Here is a 20,081-nt window from a genome sequence, read left to right on the forward strand (position 1 = left end):
CATTTTGGTCTGGTGTGCTGCTGGCATGCGTTATAAATGCTTAACTGCGAGTACAGAGGTATCCGCTTTCTGAATCCTAAATAGCTTTGGACCAGAGGTGGATTCCCAGGTAGTCAGACTGTGTGAGAGAGCTGCTGAGTGCATACTGTAGCACTCTTTTTGGCACATTTTCTGAATTTCCACTGTAGTCAATTACACACGTAGGTCCTATTTTAGATCTTTTCAGACAGCAGTATATAGAACTAAGGACTCAGAGAATGTATTCTTGCTGTAAATCAGTTTTCTAGCTCCCTGGCCCCTCAGTAGCTAAGGGCTTTGTCGAGCTCCTCTTTAAGGATTCCTGGGAAGAATACGTTTTGAAACACACCTTCACCAGAAATCTGCGTGCAGTTAGTCATGCTTTGAGGGTTCAGTGTTTGGAGTAACAGATCAAATATAGATTTTAGGAGGACAGTGTTTAATTTTTTTTTGCTCTTTAGCAAAATTGCTGATCTTTAACATCCTGTGAATGAGCTGGGAAGAGCAAAAAGACGGATGAATCTCCATTCCCTAATGCTCCTCTAACTCCATGAAGTCAGTCTGACTATTTATAACTTGCAGTATTCAGAACGCATCTGTAATGATAAAAAGGAATGAAGAAAAGGGGGATGGAGGGAAGGGAGGGTGCTGATGGGCTTCAATTCTGTGGGTTACAGCATCTCAGGATTGAGAGGTGGGTGTGTATTCACAGTCAACTCCACTGCTGGTAAGCGATTTCCTGTGACCAAATACCTGATTTAAATACTGTGGTGCTGTGGACTCTCCAGTGAGAGTGCAGCACAAGAGTGTCAGTGAGCCTTGTCCCTCCTCTCACCACCACAGCTCTGCGCTACTCCAGACTGGTCAGAGGATTCTCTCCGATATAAGCTCTTCTAAATACCGCTGAATATTTACTTGTATCACAACTGTTACAAGTTGTGGAATATGCTTTTATTGTATTATATTTAACATTTTATGTGTATAGTTTAATTTTCATTCACAGGGTGGAGTCTTATATGGGGACTTAATACTTGGGATGCTGCCATTCAAACTTAATGTTTCTTACAATTGAGTTTTATTTCCTGTTGTTGCTGATGCTTTGGAACCATCCATTTCCTATCCGAAAAGCCAAGGCATGCGGTAGAAGTGTTGCCGCTTCTAATTTTCCTTATGTGAAATGTTTATAGCTTAGTCGTGTTAATGAAACATCACCAGATGTCCTGTGTCACGAAAGTTAAGCAAAAAGCATTCAACAAGTCCTCACTACAGCCTTTCACAGGGTGAAGAAAATAAGCAGTTCCGTTCCATGTGGATTTTGTTCAGCACCTACTCAGGACTATAGAGACCATCCTTGGTCAGTGGTGTGTCGTGTTCCTGAACTTCCCTGAAAGTCCTAACACAGGCAGGACTCAAGAATTACCACCTTTCATTTTAGCTTCTGCTGCAATAATCCTTGCTTCATTTTAAAGAACTGATTTTTTCTAAAAAACCTCTCTTCGATAATCTTGCTTCAGAACACAGCAGTTACTTATAAACGTTTTATTGTTGTTGGTGCTTTCAGAGGGAGATGAAGAAGACGAAGCTAACAAAATAGAAGCTTTACATAAGAGAAGAAACCTTCTGGCTGCCTTTAGCAAGCTGATAATTTATGACATTGTGGACATGCACGCAGCAGCAGATATCTTCAAACACTATATGAAGGTACAGCTCTGAGCGTCCTCCTCTCCTGAACACAGACTTCCGTGTCAGGGCCCTTTTCCTTTCCAGTGCAGTAGTTAAAGGTCAAGCACTTTGGAAAGCTTCTTCAGCCTTATTTGATTTCTTGTAATAGTTCTGTTCTTTCTAAATTACGCCTGCCACTGAGCAGCAGTAAGCTGTGAGCTTCCTGCCCTGTGTCGCAGGAGTGCCTTATCAAAGGCAGCACCAAAAGTTGGTCCTACAAGGTGCTGGGTATTTCCAGAGAGGCTCCTCTCCACAGAGGATGTCTTACCCTGCTCAAATTCTCTCCTGGAATCAGCATTAACAGGTATCCATTCAATGTCATAGTCCACCGGGAGTTCTCCAATCTTGTTGCTTGGTAGCAGGAGGTTTTGTGAGAAAACGTTATTTTAAACAGAAAAGCACTAAAAAAAAGCTCAGTATGGTACTGTCGTAAGCGGGCATGCAGGAAGTGAATGTCTTACCAACTTACGCTGCTTCCATGCAGTATTTAGGCCCAATGAAATTCAGAAAGACTTGCTGCGCTGCTGCCACTGTGCCTGTCCTTCCGAGCTTACCTGCCAGAAAACAGGCACGTTAGCAGTCCTGACGCTGCCAAGCGACACAAAGCCCCTCGGATGAGACTCGGTTGCCCGGTACAGCTCACCTGTCTCTGCAAGGAATTAGTCATCACAAAGATGACAGCCAAGAGGGGAAACTGGAAGATAGACTGGGGGGCAGGTCCTGTACTACAGACAGAATTTGAGATGTTGATGTGGAATGTAAAGGATTTAACTTTAAATCCTCCTCCCCCATTCATTAGGAGCAGCAGGACAGTAAAACCCTCAGGGCACACTCTAGCCATCAGCCAGGTTGCTGCTCAGGGTTAGCCTTGCTTAGGGATTTTTTTTTCCGCAGCAGGAGTTTCAAACTGAAGCTGTCACAATTCAGGTTGGTTTCCTGCCTGCTGCTCTAGGTTGGTCTTGTCTCCCCATGCCCCTCCTGCTCTTGAAACTGGAGGAGAGCAAGAGAAATTGAATTTAAGTTAGAATACAAGCCAAAAGGATCTCTCTACCAGTGGAGGCAGGAGCAATATTTTAAAGGGAATGAAAATAAGTGGTTGCATGTGCAGAAATGTCAATGAGGCTGGAAGAATACTGTTCGGAAAAAAGAATTTATATTCTCAGCCTTTTTATACTCTCAGTTTTCGTGCTTATACAGACTTTTCTACCCAGATGGTCAGTACCATACACTGTGGTTTTCAGCAGCCATTCTTCTAACACAAAGTCATCGTTCCATGCTGAATAATTCCTCACTCAGCTCTCTGCCTTCAGTGACTTCCTGTCTTTGGCCATCCAACTCACCCTGCACTGTACGCGGAGCTTCACAGCTGTCTGCTAGTGTCTGTTCACTCCTAATTTGTTGAAGGGTGTGTTGGTTCAATGTAATGTTGTTTCTTAGAATTTGGGGTAGAAAATACTCTTTTGTGTGTTTTTCAACATATTTATTACAAAAGACAATACATATGGAAGTTCCTTACCTCGTCACTGGGTGCAGGATACCAATCAGCTTAATTTCTGATACTGAAACACTGCCTTCCACTCACACAAAAAATCGAGACTTGAGACTAGGTTGTTTGGCAACTGCTGCCTTTTCAAACAAGAATTACAACTAATCTTTCTATCAGGAAAACTGTAAGAAATTGTATAAGAGTAATAAAGAGTAACCTTAATGTAAAGGTTTAAAGAGGGTTTTTCTCACATTTTTTTCCTAGTACTACAATGACTATGGAGATATCATTAAGGAAACCCTGAGTAAAACAAGGCAAATTGATAAAATCCAGTGTGCAAAGACACTCATTCTCAGTTTGCAACAGGTAAGAATATTGATTTTTGTTAGAAATACCACACCGCAAAAAATACTGGAGAGGATTTTCTCTGCTGCCATTTACAGTGAAGCAAACATACTCCAATTCTGTTAAGCAATTATCTTGCTCCTCAATTCAGGCTGTCACTGTTCTTTTTTCTCAGCAACCCCTGCCTCCTTACACCCACCCTGGCAAGATTTGGTCAGATTAAAAAGGAAGAAAGGGAGAGAAGAGCCTTGAAGGCAGTTTGGTCCAAGCTGATTCATAGCATTTGTTTACTGGTACCTAGTGAACAAGAAGAATTAGGATGACTTTTTCTTCTTATAATTAGCTGGAAGGAATGCGTCTTCTTTACATTTTACCTAAAAATTTTACCTACATTTTATCTATTTGCAAGTGCCTGAGTGATAAATAACAGCCAATATGAATTTGTCAAGGAGAAATCATTCAAATTGAGCTGCTTTCATTAATTATATGGTAACAGAGCTTGTGGGTATGAGAGAAATAGTAGATCTAATGCAGCTTGATTTAATGTTGTCACTGACACGGTCTCCCGTGATGTTCTCATTAGCAAGTTAGGAAAATGAGGTTTAGATGGCAATACCAGAAGGAGGTGCAAAACTGGCTGGAAAACTACTGAGTAGTTCATTATTGAACTGAAAGGGCATCGTCAAGCAGGCTTGGAAGGGACTTGCCCAGTAACGCCGTTGAGAGGTTTGTTAAGCCTTGAACGATGGAATAGCAATTTTATTCCTAAATTCAAAGATGCTGATCTGATGGGTGATGCAGGTATTTTAGAAAACTGTAATGCAGAACCATCTGGACAAGTCGGGAGAATGATAGATGCAATTCAATGAAGGTGAGTGCAAAATCGTGTTCGAGAGTCACAGTCCACACAAGATGGGGCCAGTGGGCAACCAGCGGTTACTCAGAAGTCTGGGAACTCAAGTGAATTAGAGGTTGAGTATAAGAGAACTGTTACACCTCTCTGAAAAACAGTCGTTGTGATGTCTGCTCTTAGCTGTAACAGGTAAAGAACAAAAGTCTTTCTCAAGACAAGTGTTTTCTAGCTCAGATTTTAACAACTGAATTCTTTCTCCAGCTGTTTAATGAGCTTGTTCAGGAGCAAGGTCCCAATTTGGACAGAACATCTGCCCACGTTAGTGGAATTAAGGAACTGGCCCGTCGGTTTGCCCTCACTTTTGGCTTGGATCAGATCAAGACAAGGGAGGCTGTGGCCACACTACACAAGTGAGTGGTGGTAAATAAACTAGATTTTTATATTACTTCCAATTAAAACTTTTGCTCAGGATACCTTTTCTAAAGGTCCGTAACCTTAACAGGTCCTGGAATAAAGATACATTTTTTCTGGCTAATATAGAAAAATGGTGGGGGGCGTACATGTATGTACGTAAGAGAGGAAGAACTAGTCACTACCTAGTTATTTGATGGAATTTATTGGAATGGCCATGTTTATCTATCTCCAGTGAAGCCACTGGAACGATACGTATTTGTGTGGGCTGTGTCTAACAACCGTAGGTACTTCTTTGTACCTCACCACTGAGGATTCTGTAGGCTCCAAAGGCTTTTGTAAAAAGATATTCCAAAAGTGGTTTAGAAACCTATATTTTTTTTAATTAGATCGAAGCTTTTTAGGTAACTGCGTAGAAAGGTGCGGCTAAATTGAGCTATGACTTTCCCGTGTCATAAAAAGATTAAGTATTAAAGTTTGCTGTCTCAGAGACTGAAGTCATTAACATTAGCAAAGACATTAGCTTGTCCTGTGACAAGCAAAAGAGAAGTCACGTCACACGTGTGCCCTTTTGGATCATGTGGAAGTAAATTGTTTTCTTTAGTCTCAAGTGAAAAAGCAAAGATAATGCAGAGATGCACATATCAAAGTCCTGGTAAGTAAACGCTCTGACTCTTGATGCAGAAGTCGTATCTTGTTCTATCTTACGTATTATTCTTACTGCAGGTTTCTGCTTGTGACAGAATCCTCACAAATCGAGAGGGAAGGCTTGATTCCCCTCTGTCAAAAGCAGCTGTTTGCTAGTAATGAAAAAAAAATTATCACAGGATATAAAAATAAAAAGAATTTAATCACGTTACAGATTTTGGGCAATATTTTTTTAGTTTTGTTACAAATGTCTGAAAATTTTACTGTTTCTTTACTGTAGAGATGGCATTGAGTTTGCCTTCAAGTATCAGAATCAGAAAGGACAAGATTATCCACCTCCTAACCTTGCTTTCCTTGAAGTGCTAAGTGAATTTTCTTCTAAACTCTTGCGACAGGACAAAAAGACTGTGTAAGTAATGCTCCACTTTCTCCTGTGGGTTTTCCTGGGCTTTGTTAACCACCACAGGTGTGTGTTTAAGGTCTCTGCTTTGAGGTTTCCACAATCTAACGGGGGCTGTAGAAGTCCCAGTGAGATGTCTCACATACATAGTTATTCATCGTTTTGTCTTTTAAAGCAATAAAAATCCACATCCACTGATGAGGAGAGTTTGAGACCTCACAAAACAAATGTGCCTTAAAATTTTCTATGGGGCACTGAAAATAAAAAAACAATCTTTTTTTCAGGCTAGAATTAAAAAGAAACAGGGTGTTAGAGCACAGAGAATTTACAGGGCTGTAAACACTGCAGTAGGATCTGCCTCTGTTAGATATTTACATAAAGTATTTGTGGTTTATTTTAGTATACTGATTTAAACTGGTAAATAAAGGTTGGTCAAGGCTTCCGTTACTGGCACAATAGGCTAGAGAAAGGGGCTGAGAGAGGACGCTGTCGTTGGTTAGGACAGAGCAGGATTGTAGAGACCTGGCAGACTAAAACAAACAGCCTGAATTTGATACAGTGGGTAATTACTGCAGATAAAATACCAGAAATGAAACATATCAGAGGTATTGTTGATAAGATCTGAATAAAGAGCAGGAAATACTGTTTTATGAGCAGCGTTTGAACAGACTGTTAAGAGGGACTGCGGATATCTACAGACCTGGCAAAGAGAGAACTGCGTTATTAAGGGCAAGTTGGTAGTACAGGCATCTTGTCAGCATTGCTGCGGAGATGACACTCCACATTTCTAACACGTTGTGTAGCAAATATCCAGGATGTGGCCGCAGGGCAGAAGGGGTAAGGGAAAAAGGAAGAGGACCCCAGTCAAAAATCAGCCAAGCCCAGTGTAAAACTGAATTCTTTGAGTAACTTTATGACCATTTAGAAAAATGCAGTTGCCGGATCTTCTCATTTATGGTTACAGATAATATTTCCAGTCAATTTTCTGACCACAATGGGTGTTAAGTCGTATAATAAGCACTACATGTCATGTACATGTACTATAACTACCTCAGCTGACTCTTCCTGTCAGACTTCTGTGTTATTTTTCTGTGGAGAAATTTGTTTTAAAGGACTTTTCTATTAGGGTTAAAAGTGATGAATATTTTATAGCTTTAGCTGTGTTATAAGAAATGCATCTTGGTTAACTTTGTATAATTTTTAACGTATACAGACTTGAACCAGTTTAATTTTTTTTATTGTATCAATAATTTGTTGATTCAACAAGCTCAGTAGAAGAAATAGTTAAACAAGCCTGAAAACTGGGTGACTGGCTTGGGCTAGCTTGGCGCTCCATTTTTGAAACTGCACTTCATTGTTTCGTCCTTGAATCTTGCCAACCTCTGTCCTGTTCTTCAGGACAGGACTTAAGGGTAACAGTGACTATCTTCCCAGCTGAACCTGTAGATTCTCCTGCATCTGTTTGTTTAAGTGCCGTTAGCCTGATTCCTGTTGAATTCAGTGAAGCTTTTCCTTCCTGTACCGTCGTTATCGCTTCCACAAGTTTCTCCAGTGTCTAAAAGTTAAGTCATTCTGTACAGTTTACATGACAGCTTAATTGGACCTGAGCCTGGACATGGAATTCAGTCCTTCAGGAGATCTTGTTCCTTTGCCTTCTGCATTGCCATTTAAAATTTTTTCTCGAAGGTTCCACCACTCCCCAGTGCCCACATACACAACCGCTGGCTTCCTTCTCCGGACTGTAAGGATTGCTGTGGTGGAATCCATTGCTCCTGATTTTATCTGTCTTTGTTGTAGTCATCTGTATCTGAGCTATTTACTTTAGCTGAATCCAAAGATCAGTGATAAGAAATAGGTTCTTTAGGGCATGATTTCTCTGATCTGTGCTAAATTACTGCTTGAAGGTGAGTTCAGACATGCTGTAGATTCCATTGGCCGCAGTGACTATGAAAAGAGTCAAGATACCTTGCTTATATGTAAAGATTTCTTTTGGAGATATCTTCATTCCTTCCTTGAGAGATCTGTCCTGTTTGCACCCATCAGGCACTGGCTGCGTTGCCCGTAGTGCTTCCCTGACATGACATGCTCAGCTATACTCTGGGTAGTTGATTTGCCCGTCTCTGTAGCTTGACTCCTCCAATCCACAGGGACCTCTCCCCCTCCCTCCAAAGGGGTTGCCTATGAACAGGAAGGTACATGACCACCATCTGGTGGAGAAGTCCTGTGCACAGGATCATTTACCTCCCTGCCTGGCTTGGTGGTCTCCTGCCAAGTGACTGTCCCTAAACTCTGCAGTGGGCTGTTAGTCTGGAGGCAGAAGTGCTCTAGGGTAACCCTCAGTCTGATCAGCATACAGCTGCCTGTCTGCAGAAGTCCTCCAGCTTGGCTTCCCTACCTCAACAAAAAATGGATGATCTACCTGCTATGTCTGTATATGTCACCTGCCCTTGGTGCAAAATACCATTCCCATCGCAATCAGCTGACACTGCTGCTTTGCAGGGCTCCTACTTCCTTTCTAGTTCACTGCTGGCTTTTTTATGTGGGGGGAGAAAAGGGAGGTATTTCCAGTTCGGGGATGGAGCAGCAACAATGGGTTAATGTGGTTTTCCTACCCTATTTATTTATTTATTCAGCTTCTTGTTTTATGGTAACCCCCATAATTAGTGATAGCCGTTTATGGATTTGTTCAAATCCATGGAATTAATATAAAACTATACACTTAAGGTGCCAGGCTCTTACATTTAGCAAAAATAGATGTATTCTAACACGGTTATGAACACACAAGGCAGATACAGCCAGGGAGGTGCTGAGGAATTCATCTGAGACCGTATCGAGGTGAACTGCCCTGTGGAGGCATTCATTTCCATTTATTTCTCAAACAAAGACTGTTAGCTTAGACTAGACAACCGACTGCTGGGTGTCTGAAGTCAGATGAGACAGAGCCTCAGCGTGGTGTAGAAATTCAGAGTTTCTCTCCTTGTTGAAGCTGATGATAACTGCCAGTATGAAGCTCCTCTAAAACGCTGAGCTAGAAGTTGACTCAAGTTTGGGATGTAGTCAGTAAAGAACCTCCAAGTGGTGCAGATTTTCCTGCTTCACAATTTTGGCCATAACCTGTGCGCTCTCGCTCTATAAATATAAATTAGGCGCCCAAAACCTTCTTGCTTTCCAAGACTCTTCTGCAGATAGATTCTGTGAAGTCACAAAGCATCAAGTGTTGCACTGATTGGTGCTGGAAAAGAGAGGGAGAATAAACCAAGGATTTCCCACTCAGAGCAAGGTTTGGGTGCTACTCGGTATGCACATGAAAAGAGGGAGGAAGAAGCAGTCACATAAAACAGAAAACTTTGTGCAGAGTCATCCCATTCACCAAATCAAAATAAAATCCCATTAACAACTGGGTGTGATTGCTACCCAGGCGTATGCAGTGAGGCTCCTTGTCCTGTTCCGAAAGCTCAGCTGTGTACTGGGTCTGAGCCTGCGTGAGCAGACGGGAAAATTCTGCATTTCCTTGCTGAATGTGTGGGTTTCACTCTCACCGGTGACAAACTGGCAGTACACTAATAAAGGCAATCGTGATCGAAGGGTGCAGGAAGTAACGTTGAAGTATCCTGAGTTCTCTTACCTGACTTGGAATGCTTGGTTCTGCAGCCTGAAACTCATCAGAATCACTTGTAGAGCGTGCTGTGAATGATCACAGGCAAACGTGGGAGGACAATGTTGAGGGTTGTATTGTTATCTGTGAGTAACCCGTGCATGATTAACCACGTTAGATTGTTTTGAGGGAATGACACGGATGCTTTCTCAGTCAGCGATACAATGACCCCATCAGCGTGTGTTAATAAACTAAACTAAGGAAGCACCGTGCGGGATTTGTGTGAAGCTCTCGACAGTATGAAGACGGGTTGCAGATTAATTGGAGGAACCAATGTGCTGCACCTCTCCTCATTGTCTTTTCTTTTCAGTCACACCTACTTAGAGAAGTTTCTGACGGAACAGATGATGGAAAGAAGAGAAGACGTATGGCTTCCACTCATTTCCTATCGAAACTCTCTAGTTACGGGCGGCGAAGACGACAGAATGTCCGTTAACAGTGGAAGCAGCAGCAGCAAAGCCTCGTCAGTGAGGAATAAGAAAGGACGACCACCGCTCCACAAAAAGAGAGTAGAAGGTTGGTATAATTTTTGGTTGCCTCTAGAGGTATTTCTCATTGTGTCCATAAATTACAGCTTTCCTTCTCAGGAGCCCTTATCAATGAACGCTGAAATAAATGAAATATTCTCTATGTAGTAAAAATAAGACATCTGTTCTGCAAATTCCTTTCAAGCTCGAACCTGTCTTTGTGAGAAGTACCATCCCTGGTCTTGTTTGTCTTCACTGAGATTTCCAGACTCAGAGCTTTTAAAAGCAGTTACTGAAGTTGGAAACCGGAGGAATTTCTGAAGTTACCCTCTCTACACCTTCCTCAGTCTTAGACTACAGCCTGTGCTCCCGTTCGGAGCCATTGTTGGTTAACGGGGTGTTAGAGGAAACCCAAGGCAGAAATTCTGATACAGATCTGTGTTTTCGCAGGACCACTGGAGAACATGAAAAAGACACCTTTTTGTGTTTAATATGGCATTGCCGTCCAGTGTCTCTATTTACTCTTTCTGTGACCTCAGGCATGTTTATTGGGAATTTGGCTATGAGAGCAAATTTCTTACAAGATTGCATCTGTTCTTGGTTAATCCATGTGATGTAACGTGTACTGCTGTGAATATAAATTTGCTGTTTCGCTACAGGGTAGGTGTAAGTGGGATTTTTAAGCTTCAGGGATTTTTCCAAGGTCAGTATCTAAAATAGTAACTCCTCAGTGAGGAATCTAATGCTGGTTTCCCTGAATATACAGCAATTTCCCAAAATATTCTTCAAAACTTGTCCATATGCGCTTCAACAATCAGGTCCTTTCTCCACTACAGCTTAAGTGGAGCAGTACATGCATCAAGACCTTCAGTTTCCTACAGCCAACCTGGAGTTTAGGTAGATAAAGTGCTGCTTCCTTTCTTCAGACACTATTATTCAACTGCTGGGATTTTTTTTCTTTGCTCTTGTTACTATTTTCATTCTATTTTATTGTATTTTACCAATATCCTTTTTTTGCTCCTGGTGAGTGGAATAACGTCTTTGCTTCGCTGTAAGGCAGTCTCAGTCTTAGGACGTTGTTTTTAGGCATTGTTTGCCTCGTGCTCTTCATGTCCTCCTCTTTCAGTGATCAGTAGGAGAGAGAACTGATTTGCAACATTTCCCGTTTGAATATCCCCTTCTGTGCAACAGCTGATTTTTCCACAGACGTAACTCTTTTAAACTGACGTAGCCAAACCTGTGGTTGTTCAGTTCCTGAAAGATCTGACTGTACAGCAGTCTCCACCAGGAGATCATCGAGCTGCAGTACAGACTGTGCCAAGACTCACTATGGGTCCTACAGGATTCTGGCATCTACCTGAGGGTACGAGGGTCTGTCTGCGTTCTACCAACCCCGTGTCATCGGAAGACACCCAGGATTTATCTTACAGGGTTTATCTCTCTTTGGCAGAGAGGTCTAATGTCACTGTTCACCTCCATAACCCCAAATTCCCCTGCTAGTAAGCTGTGGCCAGAGAGAGCCTGATGAATGGCTGATGAGCTGCTGCTCTTGGGTGCATTTGCAGGTGGGGTGGGGGCATGGCCTCTGAACACTACAAATACAGCTCTGGGCCAGAGTAGAACATTCAAGGACAACACATTTTGAAGAGCACTACTTAGGAAGTGCTTCCCCTCCCATTCTTCCTTCCTTAAATTCCTAGATCACCACACAGATCTTTGTTACTCATGAAAGCTCTTCCACACAGCCTCAGTATATAGGTCCAGGAGGATGTTTTAGCCCATAACAGCATAACTGACCTGTCCTCGATAGATCCCTTCATCGTAGCACTTGACTGCCTGGTAAATGATGGAACTGAGAAGGGACCAGCAACAGCTTTCTGATGACAGCAGCAGCACAAGCTCTATGGCCAAACCTCACAATAATACAAGCAGTTCAAAGGACACCGTGTACTTAACTTTTGGTGTTACTGACTGTTAGGCCCTAAGTACACTTCCTTTTGAGCCCTGGAAAAAGGAAATCCAAGAAAACCTGGAGCCAGGTTGTCTGTACTTTTCACAGGAAGACAGACTCCTGCGCGAGCAAGGTCTGATTTAGTATGTGCCAATAAGCAGCTCACGAAGTAATCAGAGATGTGACACGCAGAAATAAGTACTTGCTGCTCACTCCTCTGTATAACTTGAGCTTTGAAGAACCAGCCTGATGAACACATTAACTGATGGTCTATATGTAGTGCCTACACAAGTCTTTGTTGGTTTTTTTATCTTTATCTATTTTTATAATTCTTCCAGCAGTCCAAGCTTTGATCTTAATCTGTTAGTACAGTTACAGTTTTGGACCTCTCTTTAAATCCTGCTGAGATTTTTTTGTTTGTTTAATTTTCACTCTGAAGGAACAAAGGCAGGGTCACTGCAGAAGCTATCCCAGCATCAGAGAACCACAACTAGTCCCCTATGGGCCCTTTCTCACCGAAATCCAGCATATATTGGGTTCAGAAGACTGTCCGGGTTGGAGGACATCCCTGTCGCTACTGAAAGTAAATCTACCCTGTGGCATTTCTTTGCAATGCCTTAAGGAAATCATAAATAGGTTTAAAGAAAAAAGTCCCTAACATGAAAACCATTCAAAGGTAAATTCGAGAATAAATAGGCAACTTCTTAGGCAACATGTATGCCCAAAGGGTATTAAAAGGCATTGGAAAAGTGGAAAGATCCATTGAGATCCCATCCGCTTTCTCACCACACATTTATTCCTGTTAGTAAACCTGTGATCTCGTCTTCCTCTCTCTTGTCATCTCCCCTGTCTTCCACCCTCTTGAGTAACTTACGTGTTTTTCAGCATGTCCCTGCCTACGTACTTGTCTGCTCTGTCACGTTCTCCTCAAGTCCCCCCTCTCCTTCCTCGGTGGTTTGCTCCTTTCTCAGTATGAGCACAGCATCCCACTTAGACGTTCGGTGTCCATCCCATCTCCAGCCCTCCCACCCGCTCTGAATACACTCTCTGAAGTCACTGTTCAGAGCTGGCCCCAGCCGCACCACTCCTCTTAGTTGAAATGCCCCGTGGACTCCACTGAGATGGTTCTCACTGAAGTTTCCACAGATCTGTGCTGACCGGATGAGGGGTTTTACCTCCACCCTCACCTTCATGTTTACCTGTATCTGGTTTGCTGCATCTGTATGAGATCAACAGGCTTGTATTCCAGTTGTAACTCAGTAATTGGGAATCATCCTTGTCACATCTGTGACAAGACACATGGCAATCTAGACAGTGCTGCAATAGCATATTCGTTTGCAGTGTTGGGATTTTTTGTTTGAACGCAGAATATTGGAGCATTTATCCAGCTGACCTCTTGAAGGCACACATTTTAAAGACAACAGACTGTTGGAAGTCAGGTTTGGAGAAGGTGCTGCCACTCAAGTTAACGGTGTCAGAGTGCGTCAGCAGACGGAAGGCTCCCGTGGCTCGTGTAAGGTGTTTGCTCAGGGAGGTGGCTGGGCGGCTCCTGAAGGCGGTGATACTGCACGGCGTGTTCCCAGAACTGTCAGCGATTTTAACTGTCCTTTTTCTAGATGAGAGTCTGGAAGGCTCCTGGCTGAACAGGAATGAGAACATTCATACTCCAGGGGCACTGCAAGCACCACAGCTCACCTCAACTGTCTTGAGAGAGAACACTAGACAAATGGGAGAGCAGATCCAGGAGCACGAGTCGGAGCAGGGATCTGAACAGGATTTTTTACACAAGTAAGTGCTGGAACTTCAGTATCAAACACAGTGAGCCAGGCAGAGGAGTTGCATGTTCCTTATGCAAAGAGTCTGTGGCTCTGTGTATGCCGTGTTTGCAAGAACAACTGGAAGTGTCTTGGGTACAGCTCAGCAATACCTCGATCGTTTTCAGTTCCCAGGAAGAATATGTTGTACTGAAATCACAGTAGAAATTCCTTCTGTTGAAGTTCTCTCTTGGCATAACCATGTGGTTATGGTTAAACCTTCCAAGTGTTTGTGCCCCCAGGCTGGACTGAACTGTTTCTCTGTTAGATGGTCTCTTTTCTTTCCCCCTGCCCTGTGTCATAGTCCACTTCAGGTTCTCCAGACATCCTAACTCATCTCCTGTAAATTAACGCTTCAATCCAATTTTACTGCTGAGCAAGTACTGCCTGTTTCTGGGGTGATTGCCTGCAGGCAATTTGATTTTGCCCTGAATTAGATATACTTTTTGTCACTCAACTCCCATTTTATCACCTCCACTTAGAGGGGGAAAAGCGTTGGTTATTATCTGTCAGTGGTTTCTCTAACAATAGAGGAGTCTTCAGAGAATGCTGTTATGTGCTATTTCTATGAATTTGAAGATACAGAATAACAATATCTGCTTTGGAGACTATTTTTATACCCTCTATAGCCAAATGTACTGGTTAGACTTATCTGTGTAAAGAAGTGGTATTGTGTTGGCCAGACGAATCAGGTTCTACCAAGAGGCCAGATTATGCTGGTGAAGGGTTTGGAGGACTTGTCCTATGAGGGGCGGCTGAAGGAGCTGGGACTGTTTAGTCTGGAGAAGAGGAGGCTCGGGGGGGACCTTATTGCTCTCTACAGTTACCTGAAAGGAAGTTGTAGGGAGGTGGGGGTCGGTCTCTTCTCCCATATTGAGAATGACAGGACGAGGGGGAATGGCCATAAGTTGCGCCAGGGGAGGTTTAGTTTGGATATTAGGAAAAATTTCTTTACAGAGAGGGTTATTAAGCATTGGAACAGGCTGCCCAGGGAGGTGGTGGAGTCCCCATCCCTGGAGGTGTTCAGAAGCCGTGTGGATGTGGTGCTGAGGGACATGGTGTAGGGACCCTGGCAGTACAGGGGGAACGGTTGGACTCGATGATCTTTAAGGTCTCTTCCAACCAGATGATTCTGTGATTCTATGATCTCCAGCTTTTGTCCATCGTGTTTTTCTTGATACACGTTCCCCAGCTTCCCAGTTCTGAATGTGCACTCACCCTGCTCAATCCTAAACTTTACTGCTTTGTCCTGTGTTCTTTAATCATAGCGTTTTCTACGTAGAAATATTCCGTAATGGTCATTTTGCCTGGGAAGGTAAAATGTTCTCCCATCTCAGATGACAAGGGCACGTGTATGCCACCATGTTGTACATACAAGGTGTTAAAGTTTGCCAGTTTGTGACCACAGGTTCTCAAAAATTCTGAGCAACTTCTAAAGAAATGTACTGTTGAATGCATAACCTGTTCTTCTCCCTGGCTTGTGCGTGTAACATCAGGCATCGGCAGTGCAACAGGTTAAACCTTGACACGATCCATTCAGGAGCCTCCACGAGAGATCCTGCGGCACAGCTGGCCACAAATACTATTAGTTTTTGGAGCACGTTATTATTTGGCATTTTCATAAATTAATTCGGCCAACTTTCTTTGCCCGTATTGACCATGTAACGTCACCGTAAAGCAGTGTGAGGTGGAGTGCGTGCTGGCCAGGCCGGGTCACGCTGCCACGGGGATGTGTGTGGTCCTGTGCAGAGGCCCAGCGTGGTCTCGGGCGTTCCCAGCCAGTGCTGGAAGGAAGGAGGGCTGGTGAGTACACAGCGAAAGCGAGGCAAGCCTGGGCGTGGATTTCCTCACCTAGCCCGTTCAGCCTGGCCACAGAGAAAGCACAGCTGAGGAAGAGCATCAGCCCCAGAGCATCCCTTCGCCTTAACCCCACAGCATGTGAGGTCTGGGTTCACGGCTCTGGCCTTTCTGAGGTCAAGGATTTGCCTCCTCATCTCCTAATGTGCCTCCCCAGATGGTGCTGTAACTTCAGGTAGTGAGGAAGATGACATGGCTCTCAATTTCTCCTTAGAAGTTTTTCTGCTCTGCAGTAAAAACAAAACAATTTGCTGAGGCAGCACTTACTTCCTCTGAGACTCTCTGATCTCACCTATCGCTAAGCTAAATCTCTCTATATGTGAGCATTTAATTAGTTGTGGCAAGTGGGAAAACTCCCAGTCACAGTGTCCTACGCCTGAGCCTGATGAGCAGGCGCCGCCTTGAGCTGTGGGAGAACCTTCCCCTTTCCTTGAGGGGGGAAGTTGAACCAGGCTCCTCTCCTTGGGCTTGACCCTCTGTTTCTCCTCTCTCAGAGGAATGCTGTGAGCAGACAGCTGTTGAGCAAAGGCAGAGAGCACCGCTCTCCCGTTACTGTCAAAGCGCCCGACTGCACAGAGCAGTTCACGGTGTGAACGGACAGTGGCAAATCCTCTCCTTTCCTCCTGGAGTTAGCGGCCACCCGCATTTCCTCCAGGTCAGCTTAGGAAAGCTAAACCGCAGCGAGCAGCCGGCCGCTGAGCTGATGGGGTTAGTCCAGTCCAGAAGGATCCTTTGTTCTAAGCTCTTCCACAGTTTATTATGTCAGCCTTAGTCTGGTACGTGATTGCTGCCGTAATAAAAATAAAAACGGGTGTTGCTCTCGAAGAGCTGCCCTTTTCTACCTGTTTCCTTGTGCTGCAATACACAAATCACACACAGCATCGCTGTCTGCTGCTGGGTGTAGACGGTGTTACAGTACAGCCTGCGAGGTGCTTACGTGTGGGTGAGTTACTGGACTCTTCAGCTGGTCGGGGTGTAGACTGAAAAGCAACTGGTTTGTCATGTCGCGTGACATCGTTCTGTTGAGTGTGTCAGTTATTTGGGTCTGTTCTCGCTCATGTTTTGCCTGGTCTGAGACAGCAAAGTAGGATTTTATAAAATGAATTTTCGAAGTGCTCCCACTTGAGGTGAACGTCACACTAATGAATGTCTAATGTCGGCATTTTATGAGCTGTTTTTATTACAACAGTTAACAGATATTTTTTTGTGCACATGCAGTCGGAGGAGACGAGTTGTGGAAGGGAATCCAGACAACGTGTGCAGTGATGGATGTGATTTACGTATCTTAATCTGAAGCATGGCCAGACACAGAACTTGAGGACATAGATAGACATTGTCTAAAGATAGCCAAGTCACAACTGCTAGTGTGCTCGGTCGTAATGCTGCTTTGTGTCTGCCAGTCCCCAGATGCAGATATCTTGGTTGGGCCAACAGAAGCTAGAAGACCTAAATCGAAAGGACAGGACAGGAATGAACTACATGAAAGGGAGGACCGGCGTGAGGCATGCAGTGTGAGTGTTCCCATCAGAACCGTGCTACAGACAACGCTGCATTTAAATGTTGCCTTTCCTGGGTTGTTGCCAGTAATTTCTGTGACATTTTAACTCTCATCAATGAAGGCAGAGTAACAGCTTCGTAATATGGAATGGACACCAGCCGTGTGGCCTTCTAGCCCAGCATTCCGCCTCTGACCGTGGCCCCACGCGGCTGCCTGGTGAACAGGGCACAGACCCAGCACAGTTCCCCATTACTCTCTGCCAGCCTTTAACTGTTTCCATTTCAGGAGGTTTCCATCCTTTCTCTTAAGTAACTCCCCGTGAACTCTTCCAAGTTGTTGTCCAGTCTTCCTGTGAACCCGTTAATGCTTCTTTCACCACATCACCTCTGCCAAGGCGTCCCGCTGGGCAGCTAATGGAGGCAGCACATGTGGGTGGGTGCTGAAGGGTCCTGCTGTACAAGGTGCGGCATGCTCTGGTGCCAGCCCAACCGGCTCCTTGAGCACATCTTTTGGGAGGGGACCAGAGTCTCTAGCGAGGTCAAGTCCTTACGGTGTTAGCAACTGGTCTCGGATTCGCTGCTGGATTCCCAGGGATTTACCAGTGATCCTGGTAAACAGTGTGTAACTCCTTCTTGGAAAAGGGCGAGCAAACACAGTGAGGTTATTGCCCTTTTCTTGTCAGGGACAGATTTAATTACTGTTCATAATGATATTACACGAGACTTCCTGCTTTAGCCTCTGCAAGTGCTGTTTGTTTTTATGAAGGATTTTCTTCCAGTTAGCATTACAGAAAGCACGCTGGCTTTATGTCAGCATGAGTTTTTATGTGGAGGCAGTAAGGGATAGGATTTGTGCGTCCTTTCTAATGACAGGATCACAACTGGGAAATCTGAATGCCCAGAAATGACTTTTTCTTTCTCTTTATTTAATCAGACGAGGTCTAATGGAAGATGATGCTGAGCCCATCTTTGAAGATGTAATGATGTCCTCACGAGGTCAGCTAGAGGATATGAACGAAGAATTTGAGGACACAATGGTCATTGATCTGGTCAGTAAACCTTACCAATAGCAAGTGTAAAACAGATGAAAGATAATGAAAAGACATTTTAGAAGTGCAAGCGAAAATTTTCAAAATTTTGAGCCTGGTTTCCTGTGTCTGGATGCTAAAGAGCAGAAATGATCCAAATACCCCTAGAATCTGCAGCTGCAGGCTCTGGCCCAATTGATTTTTTTTTCATAGAAACACACGGAGCGCTGCTTAACACCCTTCCTCTCTAGTGTTCCGGCCTCGGGCAGTAGCAAACGCCTAAAGCAGCATCATACACCTGGGACTCATCGACCTGTGAGAATCAGGTCATGATTTATAGCGTGTCAGGTGTCCCCGTGCAGCCCTCTCAGGGGAGCGCTAAGGCAGCAGCTGACCAGCCTCGCCACGCGGTAGCTGGGTGCTGGTGGGAGATGGAGGGGAGATCAGCTCACACGCCCATCTGACCAAGTACTACATGAAGCTGCCTGCTCAGCTTCACGGAGTGCGCATGGACCCTAAACGTCCAGTAACGATGTTTGATTCCCGTTGTTAGGTGACATTATGAAGAGCTTGGAAGCAGCATCGTCTGAAGGTATCTAGGTGATGTTGCCCTCCCTGTGCTGTTGTCGTAGCCATCAGTAACTTCTCCTGACACGGCTTTTTATGCAGCCACACGGTGGTCAGAACTGTTGCAGCCAAGCGGTTCTTCTTCCCTTCCCTGGCTGGTTTGATTTCTGGGAGGGGGTGGGTAGGGAGGCCTCGATCAAGGTCTGGTTAGTTTGCAGCATACACAGAGTTGTGCTGGCACAGCAGAAGGGAGGGCGGGCAGCTGGGTGCGAGGTGACACCTTACCCTGGAGTTGCTCCCAAACAGGTCACATCATCAGAGGGAGCCTCAGGTCCTTGCACGGTGATGCACGGACTACAGGCAGGATTTCCTCTGGAGAGCTTATGGCCGCAGTAGCCTCTCTCTTTGGATAATTCCAAGTGCTTCCCTTGTAACACGGGAGAAGGGATCGGCTTGCATTGCGCACTTCACTGGCTTCATGCTTTCCTTTCTCTGCTTTCGTATCCCAGCAGCAGGGGCAGGTGACTTTAGCACTGGGCTGTAATGTCTCGGCAAGAAAATTTAGGCAATAATTCAGTTGCTGCTGCTGAACACTGAGGTAATTTCTATCACGTCAGAAAGTTCTCTCTTTACTGGCCATCCAAGGCAAGGGCATGAAGGAATTGATGAAGCTGGTGAGGTTCACAGTTAGTTACTCTTGTGTTCCTAGGGAAGGACAACACAAAGGGTTTCGTCCTCAGAAATAGTATGAAATCTTAGGTACCTTTTTTTCCTATATTGATTTTTTTTTTTGACCAGGTCAGAGCCAAAGTTTTACCATGAACTTACAAGCAGAAGGACAGTGTTTACGCACTGGGGCCTGCAGCCCTAATACAGGAACATCGCTAAGCCGGCAAGAGCCTTAAGCGAGTCCTAAGCTATGAGCATAGGCTTAAAATTACTCCAGAATATCATCCACCAGCTTTTGCCTCATTCCTTACATAAAATATGAACTTAAGCGCTCTCCGATGTCAGGGCCCGTGATGGTACCGGAGCTTTTCTGGAACTCCCTGGAAAGCTGCTGTGTAGGGGGCGAGGGACCGGTGCCCACAGCTGTCCGCTGCAGAGCCCCGCGAATCCTGCGTGCCCAGGTGACCGCGGGGATGTTCTAAAACAGCTGACTCCTCTTTTTAGCCACCTTCAAGAAACCGGCGAGAACGTGCTGAGCTGAGGCCAGACTTCTTCGACTCCGCAGCTATCATTGAGGATGATTCAGTAAGGCCTTAACTCGTTCTGTTTGCTGTCTGTCTGAGGAGCTGCATTGTCCTTACACCCCATTAATGACTGTCTCTTACGTGGTTTTTCCAGGGATTCGGAATGCCG

The 20,081-nt window shown here is 44.5% G+C and overlaps 1 protein-coding gene across 1 annotated transcript in view; it reads left to right on the plus strand.

Annotated features, from left to right (window-relative positions):
• Positions 1–20,081, plus strand: part of STAG1 (stromal antigen 1) — a 149,356-nt gene that overhangs the window by 128,456 nt on the left and 819 nt on the right. The window contains exons 24-33 of the mRNA XM_010134146.1: positions 1,580–1,719; positions 3,491–3,592; positions 4,686–4,834; positions 5,764–5,892; positions 9,849–10,054; positions 13,573–13,744; positions 17,028–17,138; positions 18,059–18,173; positions 19,893–19,973; positions 20,067–20,077. Coding sequence (XP_010132448.1) covers positions 1,580–1,719; positions 3,491–3,592; positions 4,686–4,834; positions 5,764–5,892; positions 9,849–10,054; positions 13,573–13,744; positions 17,028–17,138; positions 18,059–18,173; positions 19,893–19,973; positions 20,067–20,077 — 1,216 coding nt within the window. The remainder of the gene's footprint in view (positions 1–1,579; positions 1,720–3,490; positions 3,593–4,685; positions 4,835–5,763; positions 5,893–9,848; positions 10,055–13,572; positions 13,745–17,027; positions 17,139–18,058; positions 18,174–19,892; positions 19,974–20,066; positions 20,078–20,081) is intronic.

The sequence above is a fragment of the Buceros rhinoceros genome, unplaced genomic scaffold (assembly GCF_000710305.1).
Source record: "Buceros rhinoceros silvestris isolate BGI_N320 unplaced genomic scaffold, ASM71030v1 scaffold9384, whole genome shotgun sequence".
NCBI classification, from domain to species: Eukaryota; Metazoa; Chordata; class Aves; order Bucerotiformes; family Bucerotidae; genus Buceros; species Buceros rhinoceros.